General features: G+C 46.6%; 1 protein-coding gene across 2 annotated transcripts in view; it reads left to right on the top strand.

Moving 5' to 3' along the window:
• The window catches only part of LOC137751745 (phospholipid-transporting ATPase IB), a 445,791-nt gene that overhangs the window by 392,419 nt on the left and 32,366 nt on the right, over positions 1–21,006 (top strand). For both annotated transcript variants that reach the window (XM_068526376.1, XM_068526375.1), the window contains 2 exons: positions 1,366–1,454; positions 7,918–8,022. In XM_068526376.1, coding sequence (XP_068382477.1) covers positions 1,366–1,454; positions 7,918–8,022 — 194 coding nt within the window. The remainder of the gene's footprint in view (positions 1–1,365; positions 1,455–7,917; positions 8,023–21,006) is intronic.

Raw genomic sequence — 21,006 nt, forward strand, 5'->3', positions numbered from 1 at the left:
TGCATTCTGAGATGGGTAATTGATGGGGCAAAATGTACTCACATATTTTTAAGGTTTTAAATTGCTCTTCCAGAAAGCTGGCACTCTTGTTTTTAGAAAAGGAGAAAGCAAGTGCTCTAGTGCCAGGGTTGGTGTTCAACTTAACCCCAGATCTCATTGCTTCTCAGTTTTGTTGTCATAAAGTTCCGACACCACAAACAGGGCTACACGCTGGGGTTCAGTGGCAAGACTGACGTGGTTAGGTGTGGGCTGGAGCAGAACACATCGATTGCAGTAGAATCCAGTGGTGAGAGCTTAGAAAAGAGAAACCAGTGAATGTGAAGGCTTCTGTCACACTTAACTTCGGTGTCTGTCCGAGTAGTTGGCCATTGCTACCAGCTCCAGCTCTGGCCTCGCTCACTCAAAACAAAGTTTAAGGACTCTGCATTCCCAGCCCCGATTCTGTTCAGAGCAAACTAACTCTCCCCCTCCCCCTCCCCTCCCCCCTTTCCCCCTCCCTCCCCTCCCCCCTTGCCTCCTCCCCCCTTGCCTCCTTCCCTCCCTCTGCCTTGGCCCTGAGCCCTCTTTTCAGCTCCTCACCTAACTGACATCTGCCCCTGTAACTCTTCCTTAAGACCCCCTCCCGCTTCCTCCCAAATGCTCTGTGACCCTGCATCCCGGGAACTGGGAGTCTCATCGTCGGAGCCTGTGTCTCCCTGTCGTCGCCTTCCCTCTGTCCCTGTAGCTGTTGAAATCCTGCTTCTCTTCCCATCACATCCCACACTCTGTCGCTAAGAAGTCTTCCCAGCCTCCTAGCCTTCCTGTCACCCCCGGAGCATATGATCGTGACACATCCATTCCGCGTGTGATGTAGGAGACACCACCCCATTTTAAGTTCCTTGGAGACAAGGACCGTAACCCGTTCACCTTCCTCCTCTGGGTGCTGAGAACAGCTCTGCCCTGCACCCAGGTGCTGGTTACATCAGTGAAGGAGCAGTGAAGGACCAGGAACTGATGGATACGTGGGTGGATGCAAGGCGCCTATGGAGTGAAGTTTATTTCTGTGGAGTCTGGTGGCTCCAACATTTCTCCAGAAGAGGGATTTAGGACAGCCTTCTGACCAGAGTGGGGGCTTGGAGCGCTTTAGAAAAGGGGACAACACTCGTGAAAATATCAGGATGGAGACAAGAGCTGAGAAGATCACGGCAAGGAGCTCACCCCGCTGGTCCCCTTCACGTTCTTCCTGGGTGTATATTTCAACTTTCACTAGTTTAATACGTTCTATTGCTTTTGTGTGATGGGGCGTGTTACACTGATTAAATTATGTCTCTCTCTTTTTTTTTTTTGAAAGAGCATTAATGCACATGTCACTTCTGTTTCTTGCAGGCAACCATGGTCCTGAGCTCCGCGCACTTCTGGCTGGGATTATTTCTGGTTCCTACCGCGTGTCTGATGGAAGATGTGGTGTGGAGAGCGTAAGTGAAAGATGACGTGGTACCCCAGGGCTTGTCCGATGTCCTCCAGTTAGTCTTCAGTGAGCCCCACCGTAGGGTGTTAGATGCTGTGGGACTTCTGAAGAAACAGGTCTCCTGCCACCTGCCAGAAACGGATATAAAGGATTTGGGGTTGTGTCTTCTTTTTTTTTTTTTTTTTTTTTTTTATTCTTTTAACCTGTGCTTCACCTTAATATGAGAATATAGTCAAAAAGGAGTCAGGCTGTGTGAAGGTCAAGAGAGATGTTGCTTGTACGCGATTATAGGGGAGAATTTCTAAATGCAGATCCATTCCATCAGGTTTAAGGAACATAACTCAAAATTCATTTCTCCTTCTATCTAAAAATCAATGCTGCGTGATCACAGATATAACCTGGCTTTAAACCCCATGCTTAAAGGGAAATTGTATGTTTATGTAAGTCATTTCAAATCACCAAATACTTGGAATCAAGTATTCTTCATTTCTCCAAATAATTCCCAGTAGGAATCCTTCAAATATAATTCTTCTGAAGTGTCAATTTACAAGTCTATGAGAAGATTAATCACAAGGATGAAATTATAACATAGGTTCCATAGAAAATAATTCATGCTCGATTTTTGTTTATATGTTTCAAAATATATTATTTCCTAAGTATCTTATGTACAATGTAAAAAAAAAAAAAAAAAGCTACTGAGTTCCAAGATAATAGAAATTTTATTTCATCTGCGAGGAAAAGATGGAATACTCCAAATGAGGTCATGTTGATTTTTATTTGGGTTAGGCCTGATGATACCTCCTACAGTTGCCAACTTCCCTGAAAAATTGCAACTCCTGGATTGGCTTTACTTTGGGCAAAGCATAATTATTTGGGGCCCCTGAGGTAGAGAATTGAGACTTTATTCCAAACCTTCCAGGAAAAGACATCAGATTTCATTTCTCTCTCTCCCTTCCTCCCATACTCAGTGAGAATTGTTCTTGCCTGACAGTTAAGGATGTTTTTGAAAAAAAATCTTCATCTTGGCATTATCTTGACAACCGATGATACCTAATGCGGAGAGGGAAGGGGAGAGAGAGAATTTTATAGCACATATTTTAGGTGTTATTTTCTTTTCTTAGGTGTTATTTTCTTTTCTTCTCTTCACTAAGTGTGACAACTGTTAGTGAACATTAAATAACTCTAATTTCTTAAATGCCTTGATTTACCACTGCTTCCATTTTATCTGCTAAAACTGTTCTTTAAATAGCAGGATCAGAATCCTTGGAAATGAAATTATAATGCCCAGGAAAGATGTTTTCTTAATCTAATAAATGAACTGGAAGAAAATGTTAGTTCTACGATTTGCTCTCGTAACATAGCCCAGTTGTGGCACAATATAGTACCTTGCCAAATTTCTTCAATTTTGCAAGATCGTCAAGTTAGTTTTAGGTAAATAGAACGTGGTGTTGGTTACATCAGATCACTTGTCAGTGTACAGGGGTTGAGAACAGTGATTTGATTAGAAATCAGTCTCAGCCTATTTTAATTCAACTGTTAAATTAATGTCATGAAAAAAATTTTTTGTTGAGATCGAGATACTTGCCAAGTGAGATGCTGGCAGAAGTATCTTTCTACCATTTCAGAGAGCGTGTCTCTGCCTCCTCATCTGCTTTCTGGATCTTTTCCAATACATTCCCAGTAGAAGTTCCCAGTCACCATGAAGCAAATTATCTATTCCCTCCAACAGGTTTTGTTTTTGGTTTTTCCTGGCACTGTAAAATTACTGCTTTTTACATTTTAACAAGGATACAGCAAATGACACTGCTTCTAGCTCCACCATATGGAAAGAGTAAAAGTCATTTCCTTTCCAAGGAGCTTGCCAGCCAGGTAGGAGCAGGGTATATTGCCTGTCACCTGCAGTGTTTGCCCAAAGTATATGCCCAATTTATAATATACAGTTAATGTCTACACTATACTTATCCCTCTCCTCAAAAACAAGAATTGGGCACGTTTCTTTGGACATGTTCCCTCTGATCACAGGGCCCATGTTTTACTTCCTATTATACTCCCAGCCTGAAATATTTCTTGTTGAGTCAAGGAAATTCAGAGGCTTCTCCCAAGAAGGAAAAGCATACTATGAGTTGCTTACCTCTGATGAGACCACGATACTCAACTGTCATTTCTCCTTCTTCAGCTTTATAAAATGTGTCCTGTTTTTCCTTCTGGCACACTGAACGAAAATATTCATCCCGATTTTCCAGAAAACGGCCCATTATTTGGTTCAAATTGTGGAATGTTTCTTGACACGCGATGTGCTAGGCTGCACCTTGGACTTGAGAAAAGAGTTTGAGTTACACGATGGGGAGTCGGGGAGAAGCTGGACAGTTTGGCTGTGGTGAGTCAGCTTGAGGCAGCGTCCGGAACCTTCTGTAGATTTGCGATGGTTCTTCCATCTTGCCTTGGACCAATCTTTTTTTTTTTTTTTTTTTTAATATTTATTTATTTGGTTGCGCCGGGTCTTAGATGCGGCACGCGGGATCTTCATTGCCACCTGCAGGATCTTTAGTTGCAGCACGCGGGGTCTAGTTCCCCGACCAGGGATCAGAACCCGGGTCCCCTGCTTTGGGAGCGCAGAGTCTTAATCGCTGGACCGCCAGGGAAGTCCCGCCTTGAACCAATCTTAAGGCTTTTTGGTTTTGTTTTGAATTTTGGTGGCTAACTCTATTTTGAAAGAGCTTTTAAATTCCTTTTAAGAGGCAGGCCTGCCTTTTCACATATGTTTCTGTACGCTCTGGTTTGCTCCGTCTTCCTGCGTTTTCCCTCTTTCCTTGCCCAGTCTCTCTCCCATTTCAGGACCTGCATTGTTAACGGTAAGGAACAAAGACAGCACGAGGTAACTCGGTCATTTTTTCCGTTTAGTCTCTCAAATTTCTGAATGAAGATCCAGATTTGGACCCCGTGTAATACCTCCTCTGTTATCCTGTTAACCAGAATTTTCCTGAGGGACCAAACTAACACACCTTTCATTAAAATAACTGATTGATTATATGTGATACCTGGCTAATGAATATTTTTCTTACACGCATGAAGTTTAAATTGCCCAGAACTATCTTAACATCCTTTAGCTTACGTGCTTCCAAAATGCTTACCTATGACAGCCTTTTTAGGTAAGCTGCCATGTACTTAACGCTCATCGAGGAGAAATTCATTTATGTTGCTTTATAAGAATAATATAAAGCTCAAGGCCACGGAACTTAGGAACCCATCTCCTTTTGTCTAGCTGTATCTCTTGTACCTTACCAGTCAGCACACGATGCATTCAGCAAGTCCAGAATGACTTCATTTCCTTTTTATAATCCCAGATAGGCAGTTCAATGGAAATAGAAGGTAATAAGAAATTCCTGTGTACAACGGGGCCTTGATTTTTTTTTTTTTTAATACTTTCTAACTAGACTAATTTCTTTGAAGCACATTGTATTTATATTTTCATCCCCGTTTAGAATTTAACATTTCCTTCTGACTTGCTCTCCTTCCATAAGAAAAGAGAGAAAGAGTCCAGGAAAAAAGTTTCAGAAACAAGAAGATGAAAAGTTCAAGATTCTAAGCCGACTTATTTATTTCAAAAATCCCTAATAACCTGGAGATACTCCTGTTCTATCTGAAGGCTCACTGTGGGTTACCACACTCCCTTGCAGGGGCTAAGTGCCCCTACCTGAGCCTTTTGTGATCACCTGGCCTCTTGACGTGGGGTTGGGTGAGCAGTCCTGGACCTCTGGGAACCAGCTGTCCACAGGCAATGGGAGAGATCCAATTTCCATGCCAGTGGCTAATGCTTAGAGCCTGGCTTTTGAAACCTATAAGTATTAGGCTTTAGTCCATTCATATGCAGACTTTGACAGGGGAGGTCTAGAATCATTTCTTTAAGTAAGGCCTTATTGGGTAAAGGTTCTTGAGAAAATGATTTTATTCCATTTTATTTTTTCAAATTAATTAATTTATTATTTATTTTTGGCTGCGTTGGGGCTTCGTTGCTGTGCGCGGGCTTTCTCTAGTTGCGGCGAGCGGGGGCTACTCTTCATTGCGGTGCGCGGGCTTCTCACTGCGGTGGCTTCTCTTGTTGCGGAGCACGGGCTCTAGGCGCGTGGGCTTCAGTAGTTGTGGCTCGCGGGCTCAATAGCTGTGGCTCGCGGGCTCTAGATCGCAGGCTCAGTAGTTGTGGCGCACGGGCTTAGTTGCTCCGTGGCATGTGGGATCTTCCCGGACCAGGGATCGAACCCGCGTCCCCTGCATTGGCAGGTGGATTCTTAACCACTGAGCCACCAGGGAAGCCCGAGAAAATGGTTTTAAATTGCTAGCATCCCCTGTGTGTACTGCAGTGCTTCATGCAGAAGGACTAACCGTGTTCTAATACTGGTTAAGTTCCCAGGCTGGCTCACGGGAACTAGCCTAGTGGAAATATTAATGCTATAAAGTTGGATGGTATCCATCTTGGATATGGATGCATTTTCATCCACTGGGAACGTGAACAACGCCCAGGAGCATCAAGATACTGAAATTATTTCCCTCTCAGGCAATTTTGTGAATGAGTGAAAACCGGCAGCTCCAGCACAGTGGGTCAGATTCTCTCTTCTCTTGGCCCAAGCTGTAGATTTCCAGTGCTTTGCGCCCTGTGGTCCAGTCTTCCTGTTCCAAGCCTACTTCTCTGTGTCACACTTCCCCCTAGGCCCCGGCGCAGAGGATAACATTGGGGGCTGGTCTAGGGGTTAATGAACCCTGCTTGCTCTGTGGGCAGGAGGCTGCAGAGGAAGGGAGGACGATGGAGGGAGGACAGTCCTGAAACAGGAAGCGAGAAAGCTCATCCTCTAGGACGAACCAGACATGCTCCACGGGACCCATGTATCTGGCGTGAACCCGTGGAGTGGGGCTGGCTGTTTACCCAGCTGGCTTCTATCCATACAGCCCCAGAAACCCGTGAGTTCAAAGGTAAAGTTTGGGCCCAGCGTATTCATTCATATTGAACAGTATCAATTGTCACATTCTTTTTGACTGTCTCCTTTCCAGCAAAAAGTTAAAACGTTTTCTCGTTTCTTGTTTAAATGAAAATTCCGCCACCTCCGCTTTGAACTGCAGTATTTTACACCCCTGAGTCTCAGGACATTGCTTAGTGTGGTTAAGGAATTATGTGTGAAAACCTGTGTGGTTCATTTCTCCTGTTTCCTCCGGGGAAATTAATGACTGACCCATATACAGAGTCTGAGCCCTGATTCTCCCTCGGAGATGAACTTGGAGTGTCAGCAGATGACGGGGCGCTGTCTTCACGGACTTCCTTCCCTTGAAGGTGGGGGGCAGACGGGAGTACGTGTTTCCGTGGAGCAGCTCACGTCTCCAGAATGTTCCATCTCACTGTCCCGCGTCCCTGAAGATGCGCTCAGTTTTGTTCTGATTCTGTCTCTGAGTCCGGCTAACTTGGTGGGCTCCCCACATGCATTTGTACGGAAACTAACAAGCTTTTCAGAAGAAGGAACGCTGCCCTGGGCTGCTCCGTTAGGGCCCTCTTGCTTTTTACAGTTTTTCTTTTCCCATTTCTAACCTGTGTCTCCTTAAATGCCCTTTCTTCTCCTGTATAGTTTCCAACCAGCTGCTCTCTGTTTAATCTCAATTTTAGGAAGACCTTTGCAGTCAGACACTTATTGGAACATTGTAAGATATTTCTTAGTTTAATCAGGAAAGGGTGCAGGTAACTCTTCCTGCAGGTCAGGAAGAGGGGCCCGTCTGCAGTTTACACGGCTGGAAAGGCCAGACCGTTTTGTTACCCCATCCCTTGCTTCACGCCGCCGAGGCCTGCAGACATGGGCCCTGATGGTAAGTCTCTGCAAGAGAAGAAAGGAAATCTGTGTCCAGATATTTGTGTTGACCCAAATTTCTGGTCAAGGGTTTGGCACGATGACTGTGAACTCTGGCATCATAATTCCCAGTCCTGCTGCGACAGTGGCTCTTTTCACCCTAAAAGGAGAGAGAAGACTGCTCCCCACCACCCCCGCCCCCGGCCCCGGGCTCCTGATCTCACCGTCAGGGCGCAGCCCGAGGGACCCACATGCATCCACTAGGGTGAGGATTAAAGCATCTTCTGGGCTTTTCGGTCCTGCAGTGAAAAGCTTTAGAGGTTGACCCACGACTCTTCAGGTACCCTGGGCGTCTGTCTGGACGCAGGAGGCCTCAGCCAGCTCTGCAGTGACAGGCGAAGCTCTTTAGGGGGGCAGCTTCTGACCCTCATGGCCCGAGTCTGTTCTGCAGGACTTGGGGTGCTTCCCAGGTTGCGGAAGTGGAGCCCTTGCCATGCACGGGGATGGTGAATGTTCCATGGTGTCCCCAAGCCTGGGCCCGGGTCAGAGGGCATCAGATGTGGCCCACGAAGGGAGCAGCTCATTTTCAAGGCTGTGTAAAAAGTTCACGTGTCATGTCCTTCTTGTCTCTTCCTTGTGACACAGGGCCAAGCACACCTGCAAAAAAACACTGCTGGAGGAGGTGCAGGAGCTGGAGAGGAAGTCCAGGGTGATGGGAAGAGCAATGCTCCGAGACAGTAACGGAAAGAGGTGGGCAGCCCCGGGCCGATGCCCCGAGGATCCCCTCTCCGTTCTCCCGCCTTTCGTTCCCAGGTTTCCTTCCCGCTTCTCGGTGTGCGGTGTGAGATGGGTTGCGTGAGGTGTAAATCTCGCCCTCTCAGGGGCAACGTGTAATCTGACTTTTGGGTCCCTGGGTCTGCCCCCCGGGGTGAGATGGGGGTTTATGTGGGGTCTGGACATGGGAAAACAACCCACGCGCGGAAAATAGAAATAGTAGCATTGTGACCTTCAGGGGAAGTTCTGTGTTGGCAGTATTAGTAGAGTGTTTAAAAACCAGGCCTTTTGATACCAGGCCCAATTATGACACTAAAGTGTATCTGCCCTGAAGGTTTGCTGGCTGAAGAATGCATGTTATTCGTGTAGATTTGGCTACAGTTCTTTTCAGGTATACACGGGGTTTGTTTTGTTTTGTTTTGTTTTAATTAATTAATTTATTTATTTATTTTTGGCTGTGTTGGGTCTTCGTTTCTGTGCGCGGGCTTTCTCTAGTTGCGGCGAGCGGGGGCCACTCTTCATCGCGGTGCGCGGGCCTCTCACTATCGCGGCCTCTCTTGTTGCGGAGCACGGGCTCCAGACGCGCAGGCTCAGCAATTGTGTGGCTCACGGGCCCAGTTGCCCCGCGGCATGTGGGATCCTCCCAGACCAGGGCTCGAACCCGTGTCCCCTGCATTGGCAGGCGGATTCCTAACCACTGCGCCACCAGGGAAGCCCTGTTTTGTTTTTAATGAATTATTTTTTTGCTGCTGGTGTTGGGAAAGCATCACGTGACCTACTGGCTGGTCCAGGGATGCAAGGGCTCCTGACCCCCCCTTCTTTCTCATACAGCCTCAGCCTCCCACCCCCACCCACCCCCACCCACCGCCCACCCCCGCACCCCCCGCACCTAACTGCTGGGCATGTGAGTAGGTTTTGTTTAATCGCATATGTTAAAACGTTATCAGATTGCATTTGGTTAAAATTTACCGAAGGAAATTGACCTGGGCCCAAGGAGAATTCGCAGGGTAGTAAGGAGACTTTTGCTGCCTCAGGGACATGAGTGTCTGGGAAATTATGAGCACGACTCCTCTCAGTGCTTAGAAGGAACCCTGTAGCCAACTGCTGAAGAAACAAAAATCTGGACGTTGAATACTTCTATTATATTTATATTCTGTTTTGTTTCTGTTCTGTTGTACCATCTTTCAAAGCAGTGAAAACAAAGCATTTTGTTTGTTTTATTTTGCTTTTAGGAAAGACAATCCAAACATTTTGAGAAGTATTCGGAATATTATCTCAGATGACTAGATATTTTAGGAAAGGGGTTGAAGAGTATAGGGTTGACGAGTATGGAGTTGAAGTTGTGGTTTCTCTGTGTGTTTATGACTTAACTGTATTGAGTCCGCTAGCATTCACTGTATGGCAGCTGTGCTAGTTGTTGTAAGCAGTTATCTATCAAAGGGACAAAGAGTCACTGCCCGAAGCTTCAAGTCAGGACTGGGGCGGGCGGGGCCGGGCTTTAAGGTGGTCTGTGTGTAACTGTTGCACAGGCCACACAGGCTAAGGGTGAGCAGGGCTCTTCTCCCCATTAGACATCGGGAAGCCTTTCTCGGTGACAGGATGGGCTTTGAGGACGGGGAGATGGTAATGGACAGAAAGGATGAGGGCATGTTTGCGGCAGACGCCTGGGCAAAGGCTTGAGTCGGACGTGTGCAGGGGAGGACTGCGTGCGCCCACAGAGCTCAGAGCCCGTGTTTGAATTCTGGCCCTGATGAGCCATGAGGCCTTGGGTGAGAGATTGCCTATAACGAGACTGTCCTCATCTGTTCTAGAAGAAGGTGAGTGGCCGGCTGGTGGGGGGGCGTGTTGTGTTAGGGTTTTATGGAACAAGACGTGTGACAGCACATTGACCCGTGGAGACCAGCTAAACGTCGGGGGCTGGGCTTCAGTCTGGCAGAAGGGTCGTGATGTTGAAGGGTGTCGTGGGCTGTCAGCCTTGAGAGAGCTTGTGGTTGATTTAAAAAATGTAATTTTTGAAAACTATTTATTTTTTTATTGAGGTGTCGTTGATTTCCAGTGTGTGTTAGTTTCAGGTGTACAGCAGAGGGATTCAGTTATACCTACATATGTATATATATATACACACACGTGCTTTTGCAGATTCAAAAAGAATGTAATTTCTAAATGCACTTATCCCGTTCAAAATTCACTTTTACACGTTCAGCTGGATCAGAAGACAGCTAGAGTTTAAACGTGGTCTCCTGCCTTCTGCATTCTGGGATCTCTTCGGTGGGTGCTCTGTACGCTTGCGACGGTGGTAGTTGATGGGAGTGTCTGTGAACGGCTGGGTGCAGGAGGTCCTCGAGGGGTCACGGCCTCCTTTCTCTCCGTCCCAGGATCTGGCCTCACTTCTGTGCTCCTAGGAAGACAGTTCAGGGGCCCCAGGCCTCCCACCATCCTCGGTGCCACCTCCCCGCACATCTGACTTCTCCCTCCTAATGGCCCCCAGATCTCCTGGGTGGTCCATGTGCAGCCTGGATAGACAGCTGCTCTCCTTCGGAGAAGACTCTGCCCTCACAATTGTTCCTTCATCACCTGCTTGGATTCCGGAGCTGCTGCGGGCTGGGGGAGGGGTGGCCAGGGCAGGAGCGCGGGCAGAGATTTCTGCAGCGCTGTCCTGCCTTCCGAAGATTCAGGGACCGACTCCCTCTCTGAGAGACCCTGAGTGTCCTGTCTCTTCTCTCAGCTCCCCGTGCCCGACTCCCCACCCCGTCGGATGCCTGGGTTCACCCGTGCGTCTCTCTCCCGCTGTCAGTCTGGCACGTAGGGGCAGCTCTGTAAACATTTGTTGACTGAGCGGAAACGCGAAAGTCCGGTGAAGAGAGGAAGGTGAGCCTGCAGCATCCGTGCACCTGGTGCTCCGGGGCATTTGCTCCTGTTGCAAGTGGCCACAGAGGGATACAGGCCATCGCTTGGCCTCTAGTGACAGGGCCCGTCATCTCGTGGCTTGAGAGTAGAGCTCACGTCGAAGGGCAGATGAGGAGGTGGTCCTATCTGTGTGGAGACGAACCGGCCTGGAGCCGGTCCTCCCCACCTCCCACTGCCCCAGTGCCCAGGCATCCTGCCTCCCTGACCATCGCCGTTCCTCGGCTCAGCTCTGACACCCTTCCCGAGGGCCCCTCGAGGACAGCCTGCCAAGTCTGAAAACCTCGATCCAAGTGGCTGGCAAATAGTCTAGCCGTTTTTCTCAGGAATGTACTCACAAGAAATAGAACCAAAATCTTTACGCATGAATCCTAAAACCCCTTTTGTGCCAAATGACCATTTTGAAATGGTAGCTGGAGATGCTTAAGTGTCCCTATGTGCCCTTAATTCATTCGGTAAAATACTTGAACATTTTATTGATCGTATCTAAGCCCCCAAACTTTTTCACGATTTTGATAAAACCTTAAAATTTCATGAACCGGCTTCTGCCCTTTCTCATGAGTAAATCGGCTTCCAAAATTAACCTGTGTCCTTTGGGCATAAATCAGCCCGTTCTCATGACTTAGAGAAAACAAGCTGATAATGAGAAGGGGAATTAGATATCTAGGAAATATCATGAAGTAAGAAATACCAAGGGAATGAACAAAAATGGGTTTTCTTGATTTTTAGTTTGTTTTTTCTGGGTGGAGCACTTTTCTCGCTGTGTAGTTTGTGTAGCTTAGAGATGCTGGACACTTAGTGGTATTTAGATTGTTCAGAATACCTTTCCCCAAACCATCTTCCCCGTGATCTTTCCCAGGAGACAGCCCTACTGTTCTGTCTGTGGAGCAGAGTCTGTCATGCACACCATTACTTTGTACCATCTGAAAAATGAGCAGCTAAGCGGAAGAATTCTGTGTTTCGATATTTGGTAATATTTCTTCCCTCTTCCTTTTTTTTTTTTTTAATTGAAGCACAGTTGATTTACAACGTCGTGTTAATTTCTGCCGTACAGCAGAGTGACCCGGTTATACATATACGTCCATTCTTTTTTATATTTTCCATTATGGTCTGTCTCAGGACATTGAATATAGTTCCCTGTGCTCTACAGTAGGACCTTGTTGTTCATCCATCCCTCTTTATTCCCAACGTGTAACTCATTCTTTTTTTTTTTTTTTTCCTGCTGGAAGAAAATCTACCGATGCTCACTTACTTTACACATATAATTCAAACAAACGCCTAAAATGTCATGTAAGATGACAAACTAATTTTTTCCCCTTAAACTTTTTTTCTTCCTTGGTGTGTGGTAGGGGGGTGTCCTGGTCTTTTAGGTGTTTCATCAAAGCGAGAAAAAAGGTTGAATGTATTAGATGAAAACACCTAGTTTCCCAGTTATGCTTAGTCTGGGTAAACAACAAGGAGACCCTTGTCTTGTTCCAGACCTTCTTTCTGTTCATCATAGTTGGTGGGAGGGGAATGGGGTGGGCCCTGCGCTGATTTTCTCCGGTTTCAAGGTCAAGAGTTCTGGTTGCTGCCCCTGCCTTGGGCCAGCAAGGCAGTGGGATTCTCTTTCGCTTTAGTGCTTTCCCCGAGTACAGCTTATGCTGAGCCCTGGGTAAAGGAAGCCATGCGGCTGGTCCTCCCCGGGCTGTGAGCATCCCCCGTATGGTTTTCTATGTGAACATTGATGCACAGGCTCCCTGCCCCGCTGCCTGAGCCAGAACTCACGGGGAAATCTAGACGGCCGCCCACCTCTCGGGAATTCCAGAGGAATCTGATCCGCTCCTCTGTCTGGGCCACGGCCTGTGTCCACCCAGCTTCCATTCCATCAAGGCTACTCCACACGGCCAGGGTGCTGTCCTCACTGATGATCTGGGCCTCCTCATGGAGTGTTATCTGCCAACAACCGGAGTCAGAGCCTGAAACATATCAGCAAGATTTTCAGACAAAGGAAGGCTTGTCCACTCCCTCCAACCAGGCCGTACTCTCCCAGGCTCTTTTGAAACCAATTACATTAAAAAGAAAACACAGGGCTTCCCTGGTGGCGCAGTGGTTGAGAATCCGCCTGCCAATGCAGGGGACACGGGTTCGAGCCCTGGTCCGGGAAGATCCCACATGCCGCAGAGCAACTAAGCCCGTGAGCCACAACTACTGAGCCTGCGCTCTAGAGCCCGCGAGCCACAACCACTGAGCCTGCGTGCCACAATCACTGGAGCCCGCGTGCCTTGAGCCCGTGCTCCACAACAAGAGAAGCCACCGCAATGAGAAGCCCGCGCCCCGCAACGAAGAGTAGCCCCCGCTTGCCGCAACTAGAGAAGAGCCTGCACGCAGCAACGAAGACCCAACACAGCCAAAAATAAATAATTAAAACTAAATTTTAAAAAAAGAAAACACAAAAACTTCCCAATACATTTTGAGTCTGTACTCAACTAAAAAATATCCATTATGCTTTGGTCTTTAAACAGAAATCCGTTGATGTTTAAAATAGTGTTGGTATCGTCATATCTCCAAGTCAAAATTGGTACAACTGCTGAGTCAAAGATGAGTATAAACAAGGCCCAAAACAGGAGATGCACCAACTTTACTGTGTATTATTTCTCCAATATAAGCCTTATGTCATTTCAGGAAAAATACTTTTTTTCCTCAAAGTATAGGGTGTGAGCTCTGTCTTCCTTTTGTTTCCCTCCCACCCCTTCTCCCACTTTTTTCCTCTTAAATACCTATTAGTCATTTTATTAGCTAAAAGGTTAGGAAACTATGGCATCAGTTTAGCGAACCTCTCCAGACGAGGTGGCAAATGTCTGCCTCCAACATCTGGTTAAGATTTATTTTACTTCCAGCTGCATTTTTTCCATCAATGTGTCATGAAGCTCAGGAAAGAGCAGAGACTGTAGAGACAGACCTGAATTGAGCTCCAAGCCCTGCCACTCACTGAGCTGTGTGACCTTGGCTGAGTTACTAACGTCTCTGAACTTTAGTTTGCTTCTCATGAATTTGGTTTGAGGTTTAAATGAAATAATACAGGTTAAATCTATAGCATATGTAGACTTTCAGAAAGCGTTAACACCCCTATGTCTCTCACTTAGAAGCAGAATCACAATTCAGTTTCGCTGGCCCTTTGAACACAACATGGTTTTCCCAGAGGACGTGGACAGACAAAGGAGTCAGATCCCTGTCCTGGAGGGACCCAGACCTGAGGACAAATGCTTCCTCTCCAGACACACTGACATTGCTCCCTCGTGTCTGACTTCTCCCACTATCCTAACATCTGCCTGGGCTTCCCTTGGTACATTCATTTTTCAAGTTTTCTAAATTATTCAGATATTCAACATTCATGAGAGTAGAGAGACGAAGACAACGAATTGCTGTGTACTCATTGCCCGGATTCAACACTTACCAAGATTTTGCCACAGCTGCTTCATCTAGCCCCTTTCTGCCCCTATTTTTTTGGGGGTGGGGTGGGCCATGCTGTGTAGCTTACAGGATGACCTTAGCTCCCCGACCAGCGATTGAACCCGGGCCCCCTGCCATGGCAGCTCAGAGCCCTAATTAGCCACTGGACCACTAGGGAATTCCCCACCCCTATTTTTTCTTTGCAAATCCCAGACGTGACGGCATTTCACCCTTACATAGTTCAACACGTAGCTCTAAATATCTTACATTATAACGTGTCTGTAACTAATACATCTTACCCTTGCTTGTGTTGTGACATAGAAACACTATAACTCCAGTGCCTGTTATCACATCTAATAATTAACCATCATTCCTCTGTATCGGCTGATACTCAGTCCATAAAGAGATCTTCTGGATCGTCTCAGCCCTGTCTTTTTAGGGTTTTATTAGATTTGTTTTAGGATCTAGGCGAGGTCCACACGTAATGTTTTTGGCTGTGTTTCTAAGTTTCTTTTAATCTCAAGACGTGCCCCCTTCCTTGTTTTTAATGCCATGGGCTTAACAGAATTAGATTTTTCTCGTCATGATCATCACCATGGGCAGCACATGACAGTTTCCTCCTGTGCAGAGGGGGGAGCTTGGCCTTTGGGAGGTAGACTCACCTGCCCGGGTGGCCCAACTAAACAGGGGCTGCACCCCATCTCCTAAGTCCAGGCCTCTTTCCAAGAAGCCAAGATACTGACAATCACCCAAGTGTTTCCATTTCCGATTTGACCTTCATTAGAGTCCCCGGAAAGCAGCGGAGCCCTGGAGGCCAGGAGGGGTGCTTGCCCGGGGGCGGGAGCCCCATCAGAGGCCGCAGACCAGGGCCTGCCGTTGGCCAGCCTGATGGGGTCGTGAGCAGAACTCTGCAGGAGCCAGAGAGTCGTGCTGCTGGTGGCTTTAGGGCCCCACATGTAGAAAGAACATGGAACAGACTTGTTGAGAAAGTGACTTCCAGCCAGCATCACCTACTGGGGACCAGCGTGTCTATAAAAGAACCTGAGTGTGTTTAATCCCGCGTGGGGAAGAACCTTGGGCAAGGACTAAGTCCGGCAGATATTTTAGTTTAGAGACCGAGGAGCTTTCTCAGGAAAACCACCAACTGGGGAGTCAGCAACACTCCCAGGCGAGACCAGGGAAACCTCAGAACAGGTGAGGAAATGCATTCGTGGGACAGAGAGAGTGAAATGACAGGAGGGCTAATGGGATTACCCAGGTGAGGATTTCTGGGGACTGTTTGCATCCTGGGCACACGAAGGAAAGGATGAGGGAATAAACTCTTAAGGAGGTGAGAGGCCTAATTAGCATTTGATTAATGAACACCTAAGCTGCCGTGTCAACGAAAAATAACTGGCTCTGTTATTTTACGGATGTTCCATCCTGAGGGCCTTTTTGTGGTTGTTATGGCCTGGTGTTTAATAATTGAAACAACTTTTCTGAATACCATTTGTCATTTGTTTTGAAACAAGAAAATGATTTCTCCTCCACCTTTGAGTGGTGTGTTAGCTGCTCTAGAAGCTGCCCAGAGCCCGGCCACTGCCCACGGCTTGATGAACGATGACAGCCTCTTTACAGGACGCCTGGAGAGGGCCGGGAAGGAACTCTGTTTCCTTGCAATGTAGGGAGGTGACAGGGGTGACAGATTCGGTGTTGGTCAGTGGTTTGCTGGCAGCCGTCCTCATCTTATTTCTCGGATGACCTGAATACATTTATTTTTTGGATTATGACTTAAGTTAGCTCAATGTCAACTTCACCTGCCAAAAGTTGGCAGATATAAAGTCATTTTTACGCATGAAGTTAATGTCAGTAAGTAACTAGCGCTGATGGCTCACTGGGTCCCTTTTAAACTGACATGAAATATTTTAATCCTTTTTTTTTGAAAGTTGATTTTATTTAAGCTATTTGTGCAACAATAGAAACAATCAAAGGTCGACTTGAAATTTTTGTTTTTGTTGTATAGGTCATATAATTTGAATAGTGATGTTTTACATTCCAAGCAGGGATTAGTTCTTTGGGAAATTCTTAGAAGATCTTGGCTAATTGCTTTTCTTTCATTATCTGTGAGTTGTTTGTCTCCCCTGTCTTCGCTGCCTACAGCTGGGAGGGGAGCAGAACATCCCAGCTGGCCGAAAATGGGTGACCAGGAACACCCGCTTTGAAACTGAGTCACAATGAGATAATTTCCAGGACGAACCAGATTCTCTGGCCTGTTTCATTCCTCAGTTCTTGGGGAGGCCGAGGAAAGAAGTGTAGACTTTCTGACACCCTGAAAGTACGGGTACAGAGTGGTTTTTGTAGTGCGTGCACGACAATTACTGAATCCCCTGGTCGTACTGGACTGTCGGAGGGAAGGAGAAGTTGAGGCGTGCTGCTGGACATTTTGCATTCATGGCCGATGTCTGCTTCTGCCCCGACACTACTCTGAACACATCGCCCGGGTCCCAGGTGTGGTCGGTGGTGTCAGGTGAGGTGGCCCCCATCTCTGTAGCTGGCTGGCACTTGGAAGGCCAGTCTAGGCCCATGTGGTCTCAGGTGAATATGACATCATTGGCCTTGTGGTTGAGAAGAACTTGGAGAACATGTAAAAGTTACAGCTAGGAGATGGTCACCGTAGCGGGCATCACTGCATTTAGCGATAGATTTATTTGTGTCTCATGATAGTAAATCCTCCCCTGGGCCAGGACACAGGACACAGGAATGACTGCTAACCACGGCGCCTCGGTTTTCAGCCACTCAGGGAGCCCAGCGAAGTCTTCCTAACAAGGCAGTGGAAAAAGGGATCTTCAGTGTTTATTCTCTCTCTAGTAATTAGGATCGGTTCAGGGCGTGGTCAGCGGCGGTAACTGGGAGTTCACACTTGCTAATGAGTCACCACGTTGGCTGCATAGCGAATAGAACCAGTGATGTCTTAATCGGGGCCGAGTCGGAAGCGAGGGCGGGCCAGGCCAGGGCGTAGCTCGGAACGAGAGAGACAGGTCCCCGCTGTGCTGGGGCTCACGTGGTCCCGTGAAGGTAACAGACGGAACACGTGAATGAACAGGAGAAAATGAGGAAAGTGAGGCAGAGCTCTGTCCTGGGGCATGACTGGCCGGGCTGGAGTGGGCAGGAAGGCCTCCCAGGATGGCACTTACCGAGACCCAAATAAAAACAGTACACACAGCCACCCAGACGGAGATCTGGGGAAGGAGCCCTGCTGGCTGCAGAGAGGGCTGGTGGGAAGGCCAAGGGGGCCCGCCTGGTCTGGCCGGTGCCTCCGAGGTGCGGGCAGAGTCTTCTAGGCGGCGGCAGGGCCCACGTCACTCGGTCCCTCAGGGTTTTGTGAGCCAGCCCAGGGCCCCAGGGCTTCAGCCGCCAGAGCCACGGGAAGGGTGTAAGCAAGGGGAACGCAGGACCCGGTTTTCTTGAATACGTGATTACCGTGATGTTTTAAAGCCATGGAATCCCATACCTAAATTAAAAAGTTAAGTAAAATACCAAAATATAAAACGGAAGGTGTTTATTAGTATGAATTTATTATAAAAATTCAAATTAACACATGTATTTGTTTTAAAGTCAATCGGTGGTGACACTGAGATGATTTTTAAAATGACAAAAATCTGAAATTGGTATCTTAGGGAGGACAGATGTCTTATCTCTATATCCAGTTTTTCTCTACTTTCTTTTGGGTTGTACCTAGAAAAGCCTCGATGTACAAAACTTAGTTGCCAAATTTAAGGGTTTCACAGTTCACCTTGTAACCTCAGACAGTTTTTCTTTTTTTTCTTTATTATATTTAATATAATGATGATTCATTTGCTTAAATTAATATATAAAATAATATTAATATATAATATTAAACAATTACATAATGATTTTATAATTATTAAATAATATATAAAAATAAAGAACACATAACATATAAATAATATAAATTTGCTTAAATTTCTTATCAAAAATGTACAAGTCATATAAAGAAGCAACCAACAGCTTCTGTAAGCACTAAACTCTCTAAAATAGCATCGTGATAAATTGATTGCTCTCGTTGCAGAATTGACTGCAGACAGACAGGAACAGGGGTCAAGCAAAGCACTCAGAGCTGAATAGGCTCATTGTCACTATTATGTTACATGAATGGACACATAAGAATGCTTTTTTAAAAATAGCAATATATAGTTACAACCTTTCTAATAAGTGACTGATACGTAAGATCAACTATAAGAACCTTTAGGATTTCCCTGGTGGCGCAGTGGTTGAGAATCTGCCTGCCAATGCAGGGGACACGGGTTCGAGCCCTGGTCTGGGAAGATCCCACATGCCGTGGAGCGACTGGGCCCGTGAGCCACAACTACTGAGCCTGCGCGTCTAGAGCCTGTGCTCCGCAACGGGAGAGGCCGCGATAGTGAGAGGCCCGCGCACCGCGATGAAGAGTGGCCCCCGCTTGCCGCAACTGGAGAAAGCCCTCACGCAGAAACGAAGACCCAACACAGCCATAAATAAATACATAAATAAAACTAAAAAAAAAAAAAAAAAAAAGAATCCACCTGCCAATGCAGGGGGCACGGGTTCCAGTCCTGGTCCGGGAAGATCCCACATGCCATGGAGCAACTAAGCCCGTGCACCACAACTACTGAGCCTGCACTCTAGAGCCCGTGAGCCACAACTACTGAGCCTGCGCTCTGGAGCCCGTGAGCCACAGCTGCTCAGCCCGCGTGCCACAACTACTGAAGCCCACGCACCTAGAGCCCATGCTCCGCAACAAGAGAAGCCACTGCAATGAGAAGCCCGCACACTGCAACGAAGAGTAGCCCCCACTCGCCGCAACTAGAGAAAGCCCGCACGCAGCAACGAAGACCCAACGCAGCCAAAAATAAAGAAATATAAATAAATAAATTTTAAAAAAGAACCTTTAATGTGAGAACTTTCGGGAAGCAAGTTAACTTGAAACATTTGTGGTTTCTGATATATTAAGATTTAATATGGGGCTTGCCTGGTGGTGCAGTGGTTGAGAATCCGCCTGCCAATGCAGGGGACACGGGTTCGAGCCCTGGTCTGGGAAGATCCCACATGCCGCGGAGCAACTAAGCCCGTGCACCACAACTACTGAGCCTGCGCTCTAGAGCCCATGCGCCACAACTACTGAGCCTATGTGCCACAACTACTGAAGCCTGCGTGCCTCGAGCCCATGCTCTGCAACAAGAGAAGCCACCGCAGTGAGAAGCCTGTGCGCTGCAACAAAGAGTAGCCCCCGCTCGCCACAACTAGAGAAAGCCCGCATGCAGCAAGGAAGACACAGTACAGCCAAAAATAAATAAATAAAATAATGAATAAATAAAAATGATTTAATATGAATTATAGGAAATATTTATATGTGCTTATTTTAGTTAAATATTTTTAAAATATTTAAGGTATAGAGACTGTGATTTAGACTATGGTTTGAAAAACTAGTAAACAGTAACCTTAAAAGCATATATCATCCTTGTATTTCAATTCAATCACCAAATCCAGACGCATATATTCTGCAAAAAACTTAAAGTGTTTATAAGAATATACGCTTTAGAGAGAGTAAAACACAATTACTTCAATATTACTTATAAATCTAATTTAGTAATATAAAATGAATAACTTGAAGTTTTGGTATTTAAATTAAAAAGTAAAATTTAGGCAAGAGTTTTAGATGCACTCATTTAATTTACTGATAAATACAACTTTTCATTACTAATGAAATTTTAAAAATTTAAATTCTACCATATATTTCTTTTTGCCCATTCATCAGAAGTAGTCATGAATTTTAGGTATTCAAGGTATTTCTCAAATGATAGTTGTTTTGTTCATTAAGGCATTGATATATCACCCAGACCTTTTGTCTTCCTGGCTCTGTGTTACCTATACCGAAAGCATTTGCTTTTTTAAAAAGCACACAGGACAGGAACTTGCTGGAAGCACTTTCGTCACGTGGAACTCCGGGCTCCAGTCCAGGTGCATTTTTCGCCATCGCAAACATGTAGAAAACGGGAGACCAAGCCCTCTGCCTGTCCCATCCAGGCAGCATCTTTCAGTCTTTCTTGCAGCAGATGAAAGATGCTAAAGCGCTCGATAGCAGAGATGTCTGGCTGGGCTGTGTGCAGGCCCGGTGGCCACCATGCTGCATTCTTTGACCAACATCACAGATATTCTTTGTCCGGGAGCTTTTGAGACCCAGCGACTTTCCAAAGTAAAATCCAAGTGAGCTTCTTATTTGATGACCCGGGGAAACGCTGCAGCTACATTTTCACTCCGTTCTGGCCTCTGCTGCTTGCATCTATAAATCGTGCCGTCCGATGGCTGAGGACCACGTTTCTGCCGTCCTTCAAGGTTTTTTGCTTGAGCTTCTTCAGCGTTGGGCAATGAAAACACCCTTTCGTCCTCAGAAACAACTGATTTGTACCTATGCTGTTTTGTAAAGACTGTCTACGGGCAAAGTGCGCCATCTGATTCCAGATGAGGAACTGTCTTGAGCATCTTGAGGAAATTCGCCTGCTCAGCCCAGCAGACGCCCTCCTTTCCTCCTTTCTTCTTTGATCCTTACAGGCGACTTTTTCTACTTCTTCCTTTTTGTGTAATATT

Source organism: Eschrichtius robustus, chromosome 18 (genome assembly GCF_028021215.1).
Source record: "Eschrichtius robustus isolate mEscRob2 chromosome 18, mEscRob2.pri, whole genome shotgun sequence".
In the NCBI taxonomy this organism is placed as follows: Eukaryota; Metazoa; Chordata; class Mammalia; order Artiodactyla; family Eschrichtiidae; genus Eschrichtius; species Eschrichtius robustus.